Below are 21,101 nucleotides of genomic sequence, written 5' to 3'. Positions count from 1 at the left end.
TTGGGGGGGCTTTGCGGGCTTGAGGGGTGCTAGGGATGGGAGGATGGATAATATTGCCCAAGAAATTGGGGGGAGGTTGAGGGAACCTATGAATATAGGAGATTGTCAGATATTTGGTTGAGAGTATAATGCTGAGAAACTTTTTCAAAAATATAATAAGGAACGTTACCTATGTAAGATGCTTAGAGGGGATAATCTGATGCAGGACAGGCTTCTAGGGAGTGTGTGGGTGCTCATTTTGTCATAATGGGTTATATCATTGGATAGAGACCCATATAATGAGAGTGAAGGTATACACACATCCTGGGGAGAACTGATGTTCACAAATAGAGGGAATTGTTTCTCTTGAGAGAAATGGCGGCTCCCAATGCGTTAGGGCAGTCAAGCATGTCAAGTCCTTAATACTGTTGCAAGTATCTCTGAAAATGGCCCTTCAAGCAACGAAGATTGACTGTCACTGTGGGCCCTGAGGGGAGGGGGAAGGACTTACTGAATAGATGGAATCAATGTAAGTGTGTGGGCAATCGAAGTGTTCCACAAGATTACACAAGGATGGATAAGACATGTTAAATTATACCAAAAATGTATAGGGGCCGATATGCTAAAATGTAAATCATAATGTAAAACATAAGATAGCTAAAAATTTAGAAAATTGTATAGTCTAAAATATAAACCACAATGTAAACCCAAATGTTACCTTGTTTGAAAACTATTGTCTCAATATCTGTACATCAGTTTCAGTAAATATAGTATGAATATGTTTAAAAAAATTATTGCTGTGGAAGGGAAAAGGGTTTTATGTTGGATATGTGGGAGACCTGTATATTGTATATATGAATTACTGTGATCTAAAACTTTTGTGAAGACAAGCTTAATATTAGAAAAAGAAAAGAAAAAGAAAGGACACTGAGGAAAAGATAGAAGAAGTTGCCTTGCCAATTTACATACAGGGCAACACTTATTGCAGTGATGGAAGTCAAAACATCAAAAACAAAGCTTTTGCTTTTTTAAATTTTTTGATACCCCAATTTATTTTTACCTTAATTTTTCTTAAAAATATGTATTCTATATCTAACTTTTAAACTCATCACTATATTCCATTTTACTATCAATGGAACCTGGCAACATATTGGGCTTCAGTTTTGAAGAAGTTTTGGATCACAGAGAGGTTCAACAATGGCAGGGGAGGAATACTGGTGTGGGATGTTATTGACAGGGGACACATGGTTGGCTGGGAATTCTCCAGGGCGTATATCCAGGGTACATAAAAATGTTTGGATATTTTCATAGTGGTTACAATTAAAAACAACAACCAAGAGAGTGCTGAGTTCCCAGCCAGTGGCGCTCTATCACATTCCCTAAAGGAACAGCAACAATCCCCCAAGTGCAATGGCAAAGACCAAAAAAGAAGGAAGGTCCAACAATGAGCCCTTGATACTAATGACTATGCTTGTAAGCCTGTACACCTGAAATAAGAACAAGGCCTAGAGCTGCAGGGTGCCTAAGAGTTACCTCCTGAGAGCCTCCCTGGCACCTAGGTATTACTACCAAGTACCAGCTGATGATGTAACTAGAAAATGACCTTGAATAAAAGTGTCAACTCAGACCAGCAGAATATCTCAGTCTACGTATAATACCAGGAATTAAAAATGCTTTTGACCTGAATGAAAGGGGTAAATGGAAAGGACAAATGAGTTTATATGGCTATGAGTCTCCAAAAAGAGCTAGGAGGTTATCAGAGGGGTTGCCATTATGCACATCTCAGCAAAGCCCCAGAGACAGATAAAGTAGATACAACCTCGGGTATTGGTTCTTCTGAGGGCTACAGAGACCCACAGGTTCTATGGTCATGGCAGATGGAGTTCAGTGCCATCTCAGTTAGCCCTACTTTGGGCTTTGTGTTTCTCTGTGATGGAGATGAACTCAGATGTGATCTTTGTTCACAAGCCTCTCCTGTTACTTTTACCAGATCTGTAATTGGCGCTGAGGTTTATTATATACCCAGAGGACCTAAGTGTCTGGACTGACCATGTGATAACCAGGCCCTGAGCCTCAAATGACTTGCAACTCCTATACTCTGGTTTATTGGACTTACCTCACTCAGCTAACATGGAGGTGAAGAAGGTCAACCACCACACCAGGGAGCCAAGAGTGCCTACAACTGAAAGCAGGAGGATTACACCCAGCATCCATGTGGAATCTAAGCCCCCTCTTGATATAGATGTGGGGTGGACACAACCATTCCGAGGTCCACAGGATGGAGGAATAGAGTATGGATTAGAGTGGACTTACTGATATTCTATTCATGAACTATTGTGGTTAGTAATCAAAGAAAATGTGGCATTGGTGTGGAGAAAGTGTCCATGGTGACTGCTGGTGGTAGGGAGTGGGAGGAAGAGATGTGATGTGGGGGCGTTTTGGGGGGTTGGAGTTGTCCTGGGTGGTGCTGCGGGGACAGTTACCAGACATTGTATGTCCTCCCATGGCCCACTGGGTGGACTGTGGGAGAGTGTGGACTATGAAGTGGACCATTGACCATGAGGTGCAGCGGTGCTCAGAGATGTGTTCACCAAGTGCAATGAATGTCTCATGATGATGGAGGAGGTTGCTGTTATGGGGGGAGGAGTGTGGTGAAGGGGGTGGGGGGTAGATGGGGACCTCATATTTTTTTTAATGTAGCATTAAATAAATAAATAAAGACAAAAAATAAATAAATGCTTTCCTTCAAGATCAAGAATAAGACACATATACCCTCAATCACCACTTCTACATATTATATTAGAAGTCCTAGACAGTATAATAAAGCCAAAAAAAGGTATGAAAATATGGGGATTAAAATTAGGACCGATTTTTTAAAAAGAAAAAAATATCAGTCCCAAGTGATATAACTGAGTATGTAGAAAACACAAGAGAATTTAAAAAGTGTTAGAATTAATAAATTTTAGAAGCTAAGGTCCTAAAATAATGGTTACAGAAGCAGATACTATGATATGTATATTTTAAATGTTTACCACTAAACAGAACTAAAGTAAAAGCAAAAATAATAAACCATTGAAACAACCATGTTACTACTGTTATATCATTTTGTTACAATTCCATTATTACATCTAGAGAAATTTTTTTTTTAATTAGCAGCAGCAATGCCAACTAAAGAAAGTATCTAACCAAGACCAGACCAAACTCTGACCTAATTAACTCTCTCCCATAATCTCTGTAATGGGGACAAAGTGGTCTTTTAGCCACAACAAACTCCAGCTGCTGCTGCTATGAAACATCAGGCCACTGAAGGAGAATGTTATTACTCTTTGAGAAATCTGGAAAACACAATTCATTCAACAAATATTTATTGTTCTGGCTCTCTCTTAGGTATACTGAGGTACCACAGAAAATAAGATTGATGGGTTACCTTCCTATACAAAGCTTACAACAAGGGTAAATATAAAGTTCATGAGTAAACTGGGGGAAAAAATCTCGATCTGATGATCCAAACCTCTCTAGGAGAAGCAATATTTTTTAATTGGGAGAGAGAAATAAATTGAGAAAAAAACAAATGGTTACATGTGAATGTGTGTCAGAAGCCACAGCACTGAATTAGTCACATTTTGCCCTTATCAATTAGTGTTCTATTTTAGCTATGATCATGCAGAAGGTAACAAATTAATTTGAAAATCTCAGTGGCTTAGCGCAACAAAGTTTATTTCTCAATCAAGTCATATATCCATATGACAAGTGACAACGTAAGCCCTCTGAAGAAAGGGCTTTTAGTTCTTCTTTGTTCCCTGCTGTATCCCCAACACTAATAACAGTTCCTAATACAAAGCAGATGCTCAATAAATATTTGTTGGCTGAATGAATAGACACCTGATCTATCCCATCAAACTGTATTGGTTTCCAAAACAATTCCTAGAGACAGAACTCAACCCAATTTCTCTGTCTTAGAGTATCTATAATCATCTAATAAATTTTTTCGTTATGTTTATCTACATCATTACATACTTGGGATCTTGCACTTCATACTAACATCGTTCAACTTCTTTGGTATAATTTCACTTTCACTTACACATGTTCTTTCTTCCCAAAATATGTTCTTCTCTATTGATTCTCAATAAAATGACATGCAAAAAGATTCCCCCATCTTGAGGGAAGATTATGAGGAATTGACATTGTTCTGATACGTGATTTAATTTTATTCTAGATTACATCTCCTTTAAATTTTAATTTTTAAGTGGTGTGTATTTGTAAAACCAAATTTAACTTTGTTGGATTCTTTCTTTCAGTATATCTTCTTAAAGAGGCTCCAATTTTATTTTTCCCTTCTGAGATTATATTCTCAAATATTTTGATTGACAAAAGAATTAACACTTTCCTTCCATTAAAAAGACCCTCATAATTTTTTGACAAATTGATATTTCTTGAGGGACTGCCCCATCAAGAAGTCTTGACTTCTATAGTTCCTTATTTTCTAGATCTGATAGTATACTTTGTGCTAAAAGTTTCAGAAATACCAATACCTGTACCTTACTAAACCACTGTGGGTGACTCTTACACAACTCTTACTTTAAAAAAGAATCTTAGTTCTCTGTTTTTAAGAGCCACCAGTCTAATAGGTGTAAGATGATATCTCACTGTAGTTTTGATTTACATTCCCTAGTAGCTAGTGATGCTGAGCATCTTTTCATGTGCTTTTTAGCCATTTGTATTTCTTCTTTGGAGAAGTGTCTATTCAAACCCTTTGCCCATTTTTAAAATGGGTTGCTTGTCTTTTTATTTTCGAAGTGTAGGATTCCCTTATAGATTCTAGATATTGGACCATTATAGAATAAATGGTTACCAAATATTTTCTCCTATTGAGTAGGGTGCCTTTTCATTTTCCTGATGAAGAAAAGTTTTGAAGCTCAAAAGTTTTTTATTTTGAGTCAGAAGCCATTAATATTGCCTTAAATAAAGAGTACAACATCCATGCAAAACTTTTGATTCAAGACACATGTACAAATTATAGAATTCTTACAGCCCAGAGTTAGAACACATAATGCATAACATATCATTTTAACCAAGTCTTTTAGGTTTATTCACAGCAAACTAAATATGTTCTTAATTTAGCAATATATTACCAATATCAAACTCCAAACCTAATCCCATTTGTATTAAAGCATATTCAAAGAAAACTATTCAATATAATTTCTTGCCCTGAAACCAAGCAATCACAGTTCCATATAAATGCCTCAAAGCATGAAATATACTTAAAAAGAAACCAAAGTGAAAATTCAACAACTTGCGTCTTTACCTCCTGGAGGTGGTAACTCTCACACACTTCTCAAGTTGGAACTCAAATGTCCAGTTGTGTAGAAAGTCTTGACCTGGCAATCTGAGATTTGTCCACTAGACTCTGGATTTACAACTTTTTCTAAATCCAAACAAGTCCATTTACACCCTTGATACTTGGGCATTCATAAATATAATGTGTCTTTACACTTCCCTAAGTAAGAATCAACACAAACTAATGTGTGATATTCTCTGTACAAAATAGTAATGTTAATAATTGTCCATAGTGTGTAAATTCTTACTTTGTACTTCAGAAGGAAATATAATTGCAAATATTCAAATTTTAGGTTTATTACATTGCAACTTGACCTACATATATATATATACATTTATATGTATATTCTACCCTTTGTGTTCACATGGCATGGTATATCTTTAGAAAGTATTCTACAAGTCAGTTCAAATCAGTGTGAAATTTGGTGATATTTATCTTGCATTTATTAATTTGTCTGAAAATTATAAACATGCTAAGATAAAAACAGAATTTATTTTAGAGGTTTATACTAAATAAAACCTGCAGACATTAAACGTCTTGTCTTAAAGCTTATTACCTTTCAGGAGCACAGCCCAAGAAAGACCGAGCTGCTGATTTAGAGTTGGCGATACTGTCCTGGAACCAGCCGGGCAGGGAAAGCCAGGTAGGCACAGCTGCACCTCATGTGATTGTGGAGAAATGCACTCAACAAACAAAGAAATTAAAATAAAGTCCTATTTTCCACAGAGCCAAAAATTACGAAAAAAAAAAGTTGTGTTAAAAATAATAACAATGGGGAACACCATGGGAAGAAAGCACATGCAGTCATTGCCGATGGCAGTGTAATTGGCAAAAAGCTTGCTGGATAAATACCTTCTCCATATCTGTCAGGAAGAACAAAGATGTTCACTCCCTTGAGTCTGGATTCTCTTTCTGGGGTCTTAAGAAAGCTTCAAGGAAGAAAAAGGAGCATGTTGACATATGTTCCCTAATAAATTGTTCAAAGTTAAAAATAATGGCAAATAACTCATGGCATGAACACTTCATGGAACATAGCAATCATTAGCATGAATCCCAGTTTGTTTCTTTTTTTATTTAAGGTGTGTCATTTAAAATGAAAATAAAAAGTTCTCAGCACTGTGAATTATTGGAAGGGAAAAAATACAAATGAAAATACTTGTTTTGCTAGACTATAAAAAATTTTGCCAGTATTTCTACATATTTTCTCTTTATGCTGGAAAAGCGCAGTAGCAGAGTGGGTGTTACTCAGTGGTTGAGTGCCTGCTTCACATATATGAGGTCTCAGGTTCAATCCCTGGTACCTCCTAAAAAGAATAGAAAAGAAAAAGTATATTCTGAAGAACTATATGTATTTGTGTGCATGTGGATATAGATTTATAGATTAGATAGATAGATAGATAGATGAGGATAGACAAATGATAGATGATAGATAGATAGATAGATAGATAGATAGATAGATAGATAGATAGATAGATAGACAGATGATAATAGATGAGAGAGAAGTGGGGAGAGAGGTGAATGGATGTGCGTTTGTATGACCTGGAGGGCTGTCAACAATGAATATTTCCAGGGGCTGGGATATGGGGAGGTGGTTAGGAGAGACCATTTTTTTCTTTATATATCTCTGTATTTTTCATTCTTTACAGGAAGTATTACTCTTAGAATGGGAAAAGAAAAATAATCTAAAAAGAAAATTTTAAGATAAGGGGGAAAATAAGACTTTTTATTTTTTTTTAAGAATGTCTTAGGAATTTACGGCTGGCAAGTGTCTGAAGGATCCCTTTATTACATGCACCAATGGTAAACCTAAAACACCCGTTTCTAAGCTCTGTTAAATGCTTCAGCGCATAGTAGGAACCACCAAGTGATAATCATCATAGTAGCTAACATTTTGCCAGTGCTCACTGTGCCCCAGTCACTGTTCTAAGGGCTTTATGTTTTAACTCATCTGGGCCTCATAGCATCCCTATGAAGCAGGGTTTACTATTTTCCCATTTTACAGGTGAGACCCTGAGGTACAGAAAATTGGAGTAACTTCCTTGACGTCCCACAGCTAGAAAGGGCAGAGCGGTGCTGGAATATCGGGGAAACAGACTCACTGACCTTCTGCCCTACTAGAAACGAGCGCAGGTGGCGTTTTCCTCCTTCTATTTCCCTATGGCCCCGCTGTATAAATGTGGCTCCCAGATACCTTGCTTTGCCCGCACTTCCCTCCCACATGCCCAAATCTTCCCCGTTCTCCTCTCAGTTTAAAGCCCTTCCTCAGAAGTGCCCCAGGCATGGACCCCAGCCTAAGCCCCTGGGGCACAGACCACCTTATGCTCGAGGGCACAGCCTCAGAGTTGCACGTCCCTGATCAGGAGGGGATCGTCATCAGGCTCCACCAGTTCACCCTCTCCATTCACAGATGAGGAACTTGGACCCAGAGAGCAGGAGACTTGCCCAGCTCCCCCAGCCAGTCGGCGGCCAGCAGGGGCCCCAAATACCTCGCTGGCTCCAGGACTTCTCTGGCACTCCTCAGAGCCCGGCAGGCCCGGGCACCCCGCGGACGCCGGGTAAGCATTTTCAAACAATGATTAGTGGAGCTGGAGAAGTTCCTCCCCAGGGATGTGGCGATCAGTTCCGCAAGCCTTAAAAGGTGCGCCAGGTGGAGGAAGGGCAGATGAGAAAGAGAAACTGTCCTCGGGGGAAATTGGTCCAGCTTGGGAAATTAGGTTGGCCCCTCCAGATCCAGGAGGGCTGCTTTGCTGAGGTCAGTGAGGAGGAGACGACAGTCAAAAGGCCTCAGAACAAGGAAGGGAAGTCACTGTGGCATGAGCCGTTCCACCAGCTGGGCAGGGCTGAGATCCTCGGACCTCCAACTAGGCCATCATGGAGGGCTCTCCATGGAGTTGCCCAGTTAATTAATTAGGGGATGAATGCCTCTGCTCCCCACCTGCTTGCCACACCTCCTGCCTTCACCTTAACTCTGCCCCTGCTGGAAACAGCTTCTGGACATGAAGTGTGGAGGGCAGAGCCTGTTTGTGCTCACAGGTAAGGCGTCAGGCAGGAGACTTGCTAGCAGGAGTGGAATAAGCAACGGTGAAAGCCAACGTGAGTGGGGAGCAGGTGTGGTTGAGTGCCTGCTTACTGTGTACACCATCAGGGGTTCAATCCCTGGTACCTCCTAAAAATAAAAATTTTAAAAACGTGGCAGATAGCACTGGGATGGGACCAAAGCCTAGATCTGAATCCTGGCTCTGTCCCCACATCACTGAATGGTTTCAAGTACAGTGCTCCGTGGGCTTTGCCCCTCTGTTTGCAACATGGATGCTGGGTGAGATGATGCCTAAGAATCATTGCCAATTGTCTGGTACCAAGAGAGACAGGTAAGCTCTTTGAGTGTTATTCATCTCTGGATGCCCTCCCTGCCTCCTGCTCACGTTAGTGCTCGCTGGCATAGAGTAGATACAACAATTAAGATTGTTGAATAAATTGTTGAAGAGAAATGAATGAGAAGTTGACAGAAGAAAGTAGAGGAGGGGTGGAGGAGCATGAGTGTCTCCATCTTGGGTTAAAAACTGGTTGAAGAGAAAGCTATTTGGGCCACCATCAAGAGAAGACTGGGCTGGCCAAGAAAAGACTGTATTTGAGGAACTGAATAGAAGCCCCCAGTGCTGGGGGGCCAGTGATGGTTTCCCCTATTTGCCCCTGCCCACTCCCCCTCTGTTAGGAGAGATGGAGACCTGAGGCAAGAGAGAGAGGGAAGGAAGAAGGTGTTGGTGTGTGGGTGTTTGTCTGCAGACTCCGTGCAGCTCTCAGTGTGCCCGAGAGAATCCGTGACAGTCTCTTTAAGTCCCTGGTATATGTTTGGTTTGTGGGTCTGTTTGGGTTTCCATGTGTAGTGGATTCTGGGCATGTACTCCATGTTTTCTCTAAGTCAATGGATCTGTGAATATGTGAATATCGTGAGTAAATGGCTGTGTGTCTCCATGTGAGCCTGCAGGAGTATGTTCCTGTCCTGCAGGCTGTGAGTGTGTCTCCGGGCTTGCCCGTGGAGCTGGATGCATCATGGTGGGTCTGTGTCTGTGCAGGCATGTGTCGCTGTCTTGGTGCTTCTGAGTGCTTGCTCTCAGTGGTCACCCTCTCTTCATAGAGTTTAGGATTCAGAGAAATGAGCTGTCTGGGAGGTAGGGTTTCTGGCTTTTGATCTTAAGCATCCTTCCTCATTTTGTGACTTTAAGTAAATACTTCCTACCCATTTCAAAGCAGACACCTGCCATGGCTGGGCCTCAGGAAAGGGCTCTGAGTTACAGCAGCTTTGCATCCAGGGAACACGGTCCTGTACCAGGCATCACAGGCAAGCCAAAATGAATTCAGTCAACATATTTCCCCATCGCCAAAAGTGTTCGAGGACTGGAGTGGAAGTGGAAATTGATGTTTATTAAGCACCTACTATTTGCTAAGTACTTTTAAGTATATTACCTCATTTAATCCTTATACATAGCAAGCTAAGAGGATGGGATTATTATTCCACTTTTAGAGAAATAAAATGAAGCTCAACGAAGTTAAGTAATTTTCCTGAAGTTTCTTTATAATTTCCTTTGTACATGCTAGTCCCTCATTCTAAAATTCTCTCCACTCTTGTCTGCCCAAGGGAGTGCAAGTCCTTCAAGCCAGCTCTGCTCAAATGCCACCTGCTCTGTGGAGCCTTCCCTGATTTTGTCGGGAGAGTTACAACTAAACACTGTGCCAGGCACAAGGTCAGATGGGAAAAGACAACTAAATATTTGCCCTTAGATGTTTCATCATCATGAACAGTGCAGCAGGAAAAGGCACTTCAATACCGGGCAAAGAAGGGCTAACTTTCCAACGAGGGCTGCAAGAGACAGAGGAAGAGGCACTCAGGTGGGCTGAAGAAGCCAAGGAGGGAGGAAGTGGGGCCCAAGCCACGGGTTGAGATAGGGTAGGGGGAGCATCCCAGGCAGGCAGCAGTGCGTGGGGAAGGGATGCGAGAACCTGTAGGCGAGGGTCTGTGTCAAGGTCGACCTGGCCAGGGCAGAGGGAGGAGGAAACATGGTGCCAAGGCTGAAAAGAGTCTGGAGGTTGTCACAAGGAATACCCCTATGTACAACTGAACAGAGTCTAAGAGACAGATAAGGTAGATACAACCCCAGGTATTGGTTCTTTTGAGTCTGCGTGATGGAATTGGACTCAGAGGGGATCTCTTTTCACAAGACTTGCATGCTACTTTATTGGAATTGTAGTTGGTGCTGGGTTTGAGATATATGTAGGGGATTTGAATCTCTGGACTGATAATATGACACCCAGGCCCAGAGCCTCAACAGACTTCAGCTCCTACACTTTGATTTATTGGACTTACTCCACTCAGCTAACATGGAGTTGAAGAAGGTCAACCACCACAACATGGAGCCTAGAGTGTCTACAACTAGAAGCGGGAGGAGTGCATCCAGTACCCATGTGGAATCTAAGCCCTCACTTGACATAGGTGTGCAATGGACACAACCAATCCAATGTCCACAGAGAAAATGTGGAATGGGTGTGGGAACGGTAGCCATGGGGGCTGCTGGGTGTGGGGAACGGGAGGAAGAGATGAGATGTGGAGGCATTTTCGGGACGTGGAGTTGTCCTGGATAGTGCTTCACGGACAATTACGGGACACTGTAGATCCCCCCAGGGCCCACTGGATGGAACGTGAGAGAGTCTGGGCTATGATGTGGACCATTGACTATGGGGTGCAGTGATGCTCAGAGATGAACTTTACCAGGTGCAATGGATGTGTCATGATGATGGGAGAGAGTGTTGCTGTGGGGGGAGTGGGGGGCGGGGGCAGTGGGGTTGAATGGGACCTCATATTTCTTTTAATGTAAATTTAAAAATAAATAAATAAATAATTTTTTAAAAAAAGGAAAAAAAAAAAAAAGAAAAATCATCACATATGGGAATGAACATTACAAAGCCTAAAAAAAAAAAAAAAAAAAAGAATGCCGGGAACAGCGCTGGGGAGCTCTGAACGCCAGGCTGAGCAGTTTGCACTCTCCGTAGGCAATGGGGTGGCGGGCAGGGCAGTAGAGAGGACAGCACAGTTCAGGAGTGCCCGGGACCTGACAGCTCCGGCTTTCTCTCTCTCTAGGGCTGCTCTCCTCGTCCACAGGAAACCTGCTGAGGTCCATGGGCTGAGATGGATGATGATGAGTCTGCCCACAGCACTGCAGGCCTCTGGCTAGGAGGGAGATCAGCCCACAGATGCCGCAGAAAGTCCTGAGGCCTGGCATGCCGCCCTTCAGGAGGTGAGACGATCTGACATTTCTCTGCCATCTTCCTGCCTTGGGTCCTGTCTTCTTCCACATTCTACCTTAGAGATATTAGAGAAGAAGAGCCACAGTTTAGCTCTCCTCCACTCACAAAGCATCTTCCTTTGCCGTCACATTCTCCTCCTGCCTGAAATGCCTTTTCCATTCCCATGCCTCTGTGTTCCTGGTGATCGCCTGCTCATTTTTCCAGTCCCAGTTCAAACCCTACCTCTTCTTTGGAAGCTCCCCCTGAATCAGGTAGACGGAGGTAATCACTCCCACTTTGCTTTTACAGTTAATGTACTGCTCATATTCTGCACTGCTGGAAGTCAAGGACAGTGGCTGATCTACATCTCTGCCCCAGAATCCAACACAATGCCTGGTCCAAAGCAGGCACTTAATAGATGGACATGAGGTGTGTGCTTGAGCTGTTATACTGCCCCAGGGAACTCCACACAGCCCAAACGCAGTTGAGGCGCCATCTCCAATTCCCATCAAGAAAAAGACTGACAAGGCAGAGGGTGACCAGAATGGAAAGGGACCTAGAAATTAGGTCCTATAAAAAATAGTCTAAGATACCAGGAGTGTTTGGAGTGGAGAAAAGAAGACTTAGTAGATACAGAATAGATACCTTCAAATGCTTTGTGAAAACCTACAGAGAAAGCAGACTTGGTCTGTTAGTCCTGCGGCCAAAACTGAGACCATGAGTAGAAGCAGGTCAGCTGAGATCAAGAAAAACATATTTAAATAACTACAGCCCTCCAGAGGTGGTCTGGGCGGTGTCGGGGAGCCATGAGAAGGCAGGGAGAACGCATCAGAAGCTGGGGGAAAGGGAATGAGTGTCTATTGCACCTCCACTCTCTTCTAAGTGCTTGTATGTCTATTACCTCATTTAATCTTCTCATCAACCATGTAAGATAGGAATCAGTAACACCATTTTATAGATGAGGGAGGAAATAAAGGTGGGCCCACATTTACAGCACCAATTAGGACTAAAACAGAGGCAGCTCTGACTCCAGAGCCTGTTCTCTTTTCTCTAAGTCACATCTCAAGTGGAAGATGGAAAGAAAGGTCAGGGGCTCTTGAGAGGAGAATGCTGTAAGGAGGCTGGGGTGGAGGGAGGCTGAGGTCCTGGCTCTTTGACACTATGAGTCATATCAGGGCTGAAGGGTTGGGGCTGGCATGGGTATAAGCAGATTATTTCTCTGGAACAGCCATTGGGTGACAATGATAGAGAAACAGAAAAGTAGGATAAACCTGGAGCGTCTCCTGGAAAATGACAGGTATGGTTACTGGAGTTTTCCTGTCATCTCCTTTCCTTTACCGTCCCTTTGAGTCTGTTTTTAATCATTGCTCTTTAAAAACTTCATTCAAAACATTATTGTTGGATAAGTTTTGGGTACAAATCACTGGACAAGACAGTAAGATAAGATGTAAACCCTGCTAAGAGCTGGCTTAATCCATTCTCCAGGATCTTACCGTCACCCCTCCGTCTTTCCTGGCAAAGGGTGGGTGGGCTGGGTTAATAATAGAACATTTCTAGAAACTTCAGAGCAATGGGAGAAACAAATATGTTAAAGGAAGAAATTGAGTGGGGGTGGGTGGGAAATTAGTGGATTATTACTGAGATAATTGAAATCACTTGGTTAACTAAGAAACTCAAAAGTTTTCTGTCCACCTGATTTTGTGCAATGAGGCCAGAGCAAAGACAAGCCTTGTCTCAATGTTCCGTGGGGACGTGTTACCCACTTTACTCCATGCCTTCTCTACAACAACCCCACACAATCTGTCCCTCTGCCTGAATGTCCCCTCCCCACATAATCTCATCTAAGTGTCCCCTTCCCAACCATTTCTTGACTATTTGATGAACTCCTATTCATTCTTCAAGTCCCAGTCCAAATGTCCTCTTTGAATTCTTCCCAAACTTCTCCAGACAGATACTCCCACTGGGTTCTTAAAATTAGCTTCTTCAGGCCAAACTGAGGGCAGAAGAGATATGTGCTCATTCTCCATCCCCCACAGTACCTAGTACAAGGCTCAGAAAACTACAACCCACAGAACAAGTACAGCCTGCTGCCTGTTTTTGTAAATAAGCTATATTGGAACACAGTGACGGCCATTTGTGTGTGTGTGTGTATATATATATATATATATATATACTGCTTTTGTGCTACAAGGGTAGAGTAGTTGCAACAGATACTATATGGTACATAAGTCTAAAATACTTCTACCTGACTCTTTACAGAAAAGGTTTGCCAACCCCTGAGCTAGCACATAGAACGTGCTTAGGAAATGTATGGCAAATTCAGTAAGGTGTTTTGTGAGGAAAGAAAATGGGATTCAGAAGGCCTGGGTTCCAGTCCCAGCTCTGTCTCTAACTGCTCGTTTGATGATGTACAAGCAAATAATGACAATGATAATAATGGTTGATAAATGATTGATAGATTACAGTTTTGATTGTTTATTATGTGGTGGGCACTGTGCTAAGTATTTTGAGTTTATTATCCACTTTATCCTCATAATCAAATTCAGGCCTAGTGAATATGCTACTAGTGAAATGCTACTAGTATTTTCCTCATTTAAAGAAGAAACTGAGGCTCAGAGAGCCAGGACTCTAAATCAGGTCGGACCTACTCCAAAGTTTGAGACCTTACTGGTTACCTGAGAACACCCTTCTGAGGTTCAGTTTCTTCATCTATAAAATTAGGATTGTGGGATGAGCGAAATGATTCTCAAACAATTTTAGCAAGGAGAATTTTTTTTTTTAATTACAAGGCTCCCCAATATCGCAGGAAGTCGACCTAGAGCTCCCATAATTAGTCCGCCGCGCGGTCTCTCCTCTCAGCACCCGCACCTGTCCCGGCTCTCCAAGGCTCTGGACAACCGCACGTGCCCCCCGGGGCTCCTGCTCCTCGGCCTGATGGACGGGCCCAGCGCCCACCCGCTGCTGTTCCTGCTCTTCCTCGGCGTCTACCTGCTCAATGCCCTGGGCAACCTGAGCATGGTGGTGGTGGCCAGGTCCGACGCGGCTCTCCGCTCTCCCATGTATTACTTCTTGAGTCACCTGAGCCTCGTGGACATTTGCTTTACCACCGTCACGGTCCCCAGACTGCTGGCCGGCCTGCTCCACCCGGGCCAGACCGCCTCCTTCCTGGGATGCTTTGCCCAGATGTACTTCTTCGTGGCCCTGGGCATCACCGAGAGCTACCTGCTGGCAGCCATGTCCTACGACCGCGCGGTGGCCGTGTGCCGGCCCCTGCACTACGGCGCGGCCATGACCCCCGGGCGCTGCGCGGCGCTGGTGGCGGCGTCCTGGGCCGTGGCGCACCTGCACTCGCTGCTGCACACGCTGCTCATTTCCGCGCTCTCCTATCCCCGCTGCGCCCCCGTGCGCCACTTCTTCTGTGACATGACGGTGATGCTGAGCTTGGCGACCTCGGACACGTCCTCGGCGGAGGCTGCCATCTTCTCCGAGGGCCTGGCGGTGGTGCTGGCCCCGCTGCTCCTCGTGTCCCTCTCCTACGCGCGCATCCTCGCTGCGGTGCTCGGCATGCGCTCGGCGGGGGGCCGGCGCCGCGCCTTCTCCACCTGCGGGGCCCACCTGGTGGTTGTGTCGCTTTTCTTCGGCTCTATTCTCTCCGTCTATTTCCGGCCGCTGTCTGCCTACTCCGCCCGCTACGACCGCCTGGCCAGCGTGGTCTATGCCGTGGTCACCCCGACCTTAAACCCTTTCATCTACAGCCTTCGCAACAAAGAGGTCAAGGGCGCCCTAAAAAGGGGGCTCCGAGGGAGGGCTGCACCCCAAGAGGTGTGAGGACAAATCTGGATTCGATGGCATAACGATTTAAAAAGAATCCTTTCTTGACTTTCCAAAGAACTATCAATTTTGATCCTATAGTGGCTTATTTCTCAATAAATAAAAATTAACACAAAGCAAATATAGCAGTGTTTACTCTTGGTGATGGGTACATAGCTGTAGGTTAAATCAGTTTCTATATTATCTTGAACTTTTGAAATAGATTTTATTTTTATATTTTAGAAAAGTTAAAAGGGAACATGCAGAGAGAGAAAATGGTGGGGGCGGGGCTAGGGTACTGAGTCTTGTAGCTTGAAAAAGGGCGAAGGAAGAAGCTCAACTGGCAGCAACCAGGTGGAGAGGAGCCTTGAGAAGCAGTTAAGGCCAAAAAATGATTTTTTTAATTTTTTATTTTTTATTGACATGTATCATTCATACATGAACACGCATAAACAAGTGTATAGTAAAGGTTGTGAACTTACAAAATAAACATACATAATATCACACAGAGGTCTCATACATCACCCCTCCGCCAACTCTTTGCATTGTTGTGAAACATTTGTTACAAACTATGCAAGAGCATCCTTAAAATTTACTACCAACTATAGTCCTTATCTTACATTTGGTGCATTTTTCCCCCAACCAATACTATTTTTTTAAAATATATTTTTGTTACAGATATTATGAACTTGTGAAACAATCAAACAGATGTGTAGATTTCCCATACAACTCCATACCCTGCGGGAAATTTTGTTACAGTTTGTGAGACAATATCATCAGACTATTACCACCAATCATGGTCCACAGCATACATTCAAAAGAGAATTTTAAAGAGGCTTTTTTGCAGTGCAACACATACCCCTACATACTCATCCTCACAAAACTTCAGTAAAGATCTAGTTATAGTTTTAAGGTATTTTTGCTTACTTTTATTCCCTAGATACTACCCACACTCACCATTTTCATGGTAAAAATTAAAAGAAAGATAAAATTCTTCTTGACCACAACTCAATCCAACCCCCATTCCCATCCCAGTTATCAATTCCATCTCTCCTTCTCTCTCCAAATATATACACATGTACATACACATATCTACATTCACACACAGACAGGTATCACTTTGGTTGAAACAAATATTAATAGTATCAATTTCTACATATTGCTCTGCAATTTGCTTTTTTCATTAAACAATATATCTAAGAGCTCTTTCCTTATCACTAAATAGAGCACAATTACGTCTTATTTAAACTTCACAAGTTCCGTGAGGAAGATACCATTATTATTCTCATTGTACAAGAAAAGAAATAGGCATAAAGAAGCCAAGGAATTTTCCCAAAGTCTTAAGTGCAGGCAGCTCATTTCCCTCAATGATTTGTAGTCTATTAAAAAAAAAAATTTTCTTATGAGCAAATTTTAGTAAAATACAAGCTCCTGAAAGATAAGTTTGTCCACATTTTCTAGTTTTTTTGGTTTAAAGTTTTATACTGTATTCTCATTTTTAAATTGCCTTTTTAGCTGTTAATTTTGCTCCTTTTTCATTCCTAAATGATTTTGGAATTTTTGTCTTGTGTTACAAACCAGTTTTACCTGTTATAGTAACCTTTACAAAGAACCAACAGTTTAATGGTTATTATTAACTCTATTGATTATTGGTTTTCTACTCCATGACTTTTGTTTTCACTTTATTAATATCTTCTGTTTCCTTTGTGTTAATTTCGTTGTACCTTTTCTAGATTCTTGAGGCTTGTGAGAAGAGTGTCTCTGCTGAGGCCAACTGTTGATGGAATTTGTCATCTTTTCTCTTAGCACAGACAACACATGATTGTTCTTTTGTGAGAGGAGTTGACAACCTTCTCAGGTCTCAAAGGTTCTACTCATGCTCCTCTCAGGTCCCTCTGTTCCACTCAGGCTCAGTCATGTCTTCCATCCAGTTATGGGCTCTGGCCTTAGCTGCTACTACAAGGTCCTTTCAACCCTTATCTGGAAGCACGCTGGCACTAACTAATAAATTTTTAAGTGAAAACAATGAGAAAATATTCTGTATAGTTTAAATATTTTTATTTATTACATACAGTGTTAGTCTGTGTATAGAAAATATCTGAAAGACTACTCCCCCACTTAGACCTGTTTTCACAGAGGGCAGAACTATGGGGAACCCTCACATTCTACTTTATTCTTTGGATATTTTCCAATAAACATGTATTAATTTATTAATAAAATTTTTTAACATTAAAGAAGAAATGAAATCCCCAATGGCATTATTAGGAAGACTTCATTTAAAAGGTGAGATTTTTAAAGATATAAATTCATTTCAAGAGACACATGAAAATGCATTGAAATTAAATCAATAAATATTTATTCTATATCTAACAGATGCAAGGCACTGAACTAGGCATTACAGAGATTAGAGAGCACCTATCTTCAAGATGCTTATAATATATTTGGTAAAAAAAGCTTCAAATAATTTCAACATAATATTTCAGGGATAAAACCCACCTACCTGGGAGTCATAAATAGATTCTAACTCTTCTATCACTATCTGTGTCACCTTAGGCTGTCTTCTGGGCCATCATTTTATTATATATAAATTAAGCAATTTATACAAGGTCTCTATGATCCATATTATACTATTTTAATTCAGAGGAGGAATTCTCCTCCAAAATACAGATATTATCAAAAGAAGTAAATCATCATAAACTGACAAATGATTAATATAATCAATTTAAACAGGAAGTAAAGATAATTTTAGAATGTGATAATTAAGTAAGTAAATCAATTCATGCACTTGAAAAGAAAATTAGGAACTGAATAGATTGACAAATGGAGACATTTTAATCCTGGTCAGTGAAAAAACTACAATAATATATATATCAAAAGCAGATACTCTTTATTAATAGATTTGTTTGGCAGAAACAAAGCACTGAATTTGAATTTTATTTCTTAGGGAATTAGGAATCACGGTACATCTGTGAATACAATGAACATCAAGGTTAGAATGGTATTTATTCAACATTGAATAATATTTATTGGGTGTCCACTGTGTCACACCTGGGATAGAGTGGAAAGCCCAAGAGGCACAATGGACCCTCCCATAGTGAAACTTGGGAAAACTCCCCACAGAGGTAGTATGGGGCTACCTAGAAGTGTTAAGCCTGGATGCTACTAGACTATTCAGAATACTACTCATCTAAACTATTGCACCTACTATCTGAAAACATACTTTAATCTTTGGAGTCACTGTCCCAGACTAAAGTGAATTATCTGCTTTGAGAAAACCTTTCCCATGGCTCCTTTTATGCCCTTATTTCTTAGGCTGTAAATAAAGGGATTTAGCATGGGGGTCACCACAGTGTACATCACAGACATAACAGTCTCCTTTACAGTAGAATTCTTAGTGGATGGGCATAAGTAGAGGCCAATGATCGTCCCATAAAACAGCGACACCACAGAAAGGTGGGAGCCACAGGTGGAGAAGGCTTTGCGGATGCCCCTGCCAGAAGGAACCTTGAGGATGGAGGAAACAATTTGCACATAAGAGGAAAAGATCAACAGAAATGGAACAATAATGACAAGCCCACCCAAGATAAATATCGCCATTTCATTTAGCTGAATGTCAGAGCAGGCCAACTTCAGCAGAGCTGACATGTCACAGAAAAAGTGAGGGATCACATTATCATCACAAAAAGACAACCCGGCCATGAGCAAGGTGTGCAACAAAGAGATGAGCGTGGTCAGCACCCAGGACAGCGCCACCAGGGAGAAGTACAGCTTGGGGTTCATGATGGTGGTGTAGTGCAGGGGGAAGCAGACGGCTACATACCTGTCATAGGCCATGGCCACAAGGAGGAAGCTCTCCAAGTCTGCAAAAAGCAGGAAGAAGTACATTTGGGCCAGGCAGCCTGCATAGGGAATGGATGGGGCTTGGCTCTGCATGTCCTGCAGCAGTTTGGGCATGGTCACAGAGGAGAAGCAGAGGTCAGAGAAGGACAAATTGCTGAGAAACAAATACATCGGTGTGTGGAGGTCAGAGTCCAGTCGAATCAGAAAAATGATGAGGAAGTTCCCCAGGACGGTGGTAAGATACATGAGTAGGAACAGGGCATAAAAGAGGTTCTGCTGCCCTGGCTCAATGGGCAGGCCCAGGAGAAGGAACTCAGAGATGATGGTTTGATTTACCCCTTTCATGTTGCTTTTGTTTACCTTTATAAAATTAAGAAAATTTTGTATGAAAATATGAATATACATATACATATATACACATTGCAGAACTTTAGAAAGGTATATTTTAAATTAAATACCAATAAGTGGGGGTGGCAGGCTTGGCCCAGTGGTTAGGGCGTCCGTCTACCATATGGGAGGTCTGCAGTTCAAATCCGGGGCCTTCTTGACACGTGTGGAGCTGGCCCACACGCGGTGCTGATGTGCGCAAGAAGTGCCCTGCCACGTAGGGGTGTCCCCCGCGTAGGTGAGCCCCACGGACAAGGAGTGCGCCCCGTAAGGAGAGCTGGCCAGCGCGAAAGAAAGTGCAGTCTGCCCAGGAATGGCGCCACACATGCGGAGAGCTGACACAACAAGATGACGCAACAAGATGACGCAATGAAAAGAAGCACAGGTTCCCGTACCGCTGACAACAACAGAAGCAAAGAAGACGCACCAAATAGACACAGAGAAGAGACAACGGGGGGAAAGGGGGGGATAAATAAATAAATAAATAAATAAATCTTTTTTTAAAAAATACCAATAAGTTATACAGATTAATGTCACAGTGCTTTATTTGTCCTCTTCCAAGTGCATAAATGTATATTTACATAAAGAAAAACTCCAACAGCATAGGAAATCATGAACAAATTTATCCTTATTCCCAGAATTCTCTAAGAATGTTCCAAAACTTCACCCATGAGTAGGTCTGCAAGTAGGTAGAAAATATCTAGGCAAAGACTTCTGTATGCCTCTAACTTAAGGATGCAAATAATATACTACCAATTAGAAAATTAATCGCCATCCTTATCAATTAGGAATGATGATGGTGATTATAATAATGGCAGTAATTGTAATGGTGATAATGAAGAGAACGATGATGATAGTGAAAAGACCACAACAATGTTTGTCAATGCCAAACATTGGACTAAAAGCTTAATATGCATTAGCTCATTTACTGTTCAAGAAATTCTATAAGGTAGATATTATCTTCATTTTATTGATAAATTGAGTTTTACACTAATAACTTGTCCCAGATCCCATACCTATTAAATGACAATGCTGCGATTTAAGCCCAGAAGTCTAACTGCACAGCTTGAACTGTTTCCAGAACTGGTGTGCTTCCAGAACTGGTCACATATTACAAGGTGGTATGTATTATCAAAGTAAAATCTTACAAAGGTGAGTGGAAACAGAATGAGTTCTGAGACTAAAGCATTCTGGGGAAGGGATGGGAAATTATTATTATTCACATGACTGATAATTAAAGAGGAATACCTGTAGTCAGTTTCATATTATCCAGGAATACAGCCATACCTCTCAGTCAGAGAACTCAGCAGGAGGGTGGACATCTTAGTGTAGCAGAGATTTTTTTTAGAGTGGAGATACACAAAACGAAAGTTTCTGAGACATTGAAAACCATTAAAAACATGGCACAACTCAACCAATTCACAGAATGGAAAGTTAAACATGGTCTTTGAACTCTCTCAATTTGTTA

General features: G+C 41.8%; 2 protein-coding genes across 2 annotated transcripts; one reads left to right on the top strand and one right to left on the bottom strand.

The window, feature by feature from the left end:
• The first annotated feature begins 12,837 nt into the window (after positions 1–12,837).
• LOC101444106 (olfactory receptor family 1 subfamily R member 1) lies at positions 12,838–15,424 on the top strand. The gene is made up of 2 exons (XM_004476275.2): positions 12,838–12,893; positions 14,386–15,424. The coding sequence occupies exons 1-2, from the start codon at positions 12,838–12,840 to the stop codon at positions 15,422–15,424; spliced, it is 1,095 nt and encodes a 364-aa protein (XP_004476332.2).
• Positions 15,425–18,640: 3,216 nt separating this feature from the next.
• LOC101443656 (olfactory receptor 1E5-like) lies at positions 18,641–19,591 on the bottom strand. The gene has a single exon (XM_004476274.2). It carries the CDS (start codon positions 19,589–19,591, stop codon positions 18,641–18,643), a length of 951 nt encoding a protein of 316 aa, XP_004476331.1.
• Positions 19,592–21,101: the final 1,510 nt, after the last annotated feature.

The sequence above is a fragment of the Dasypus novemcinctus genome, chromosome 21 (genome assembly GCF_030445035.2).
Source record: "Dasypus novemcinctus isolate mDasNov1 chromosome 21, mDasNov1.1.hap2, whole genome shotgun sequence".
Lineage (NCBI taxonomy): Eukaryota > Metazoa > Chordata > Mammalia > Cingulata > Dasypodidae > Dasypus > Dasypus novemcinctus.
Note: the sequence above shows the minus strand (reverse complement) of the source record. Positions and strands in the feature narration are given on the sequence as shown.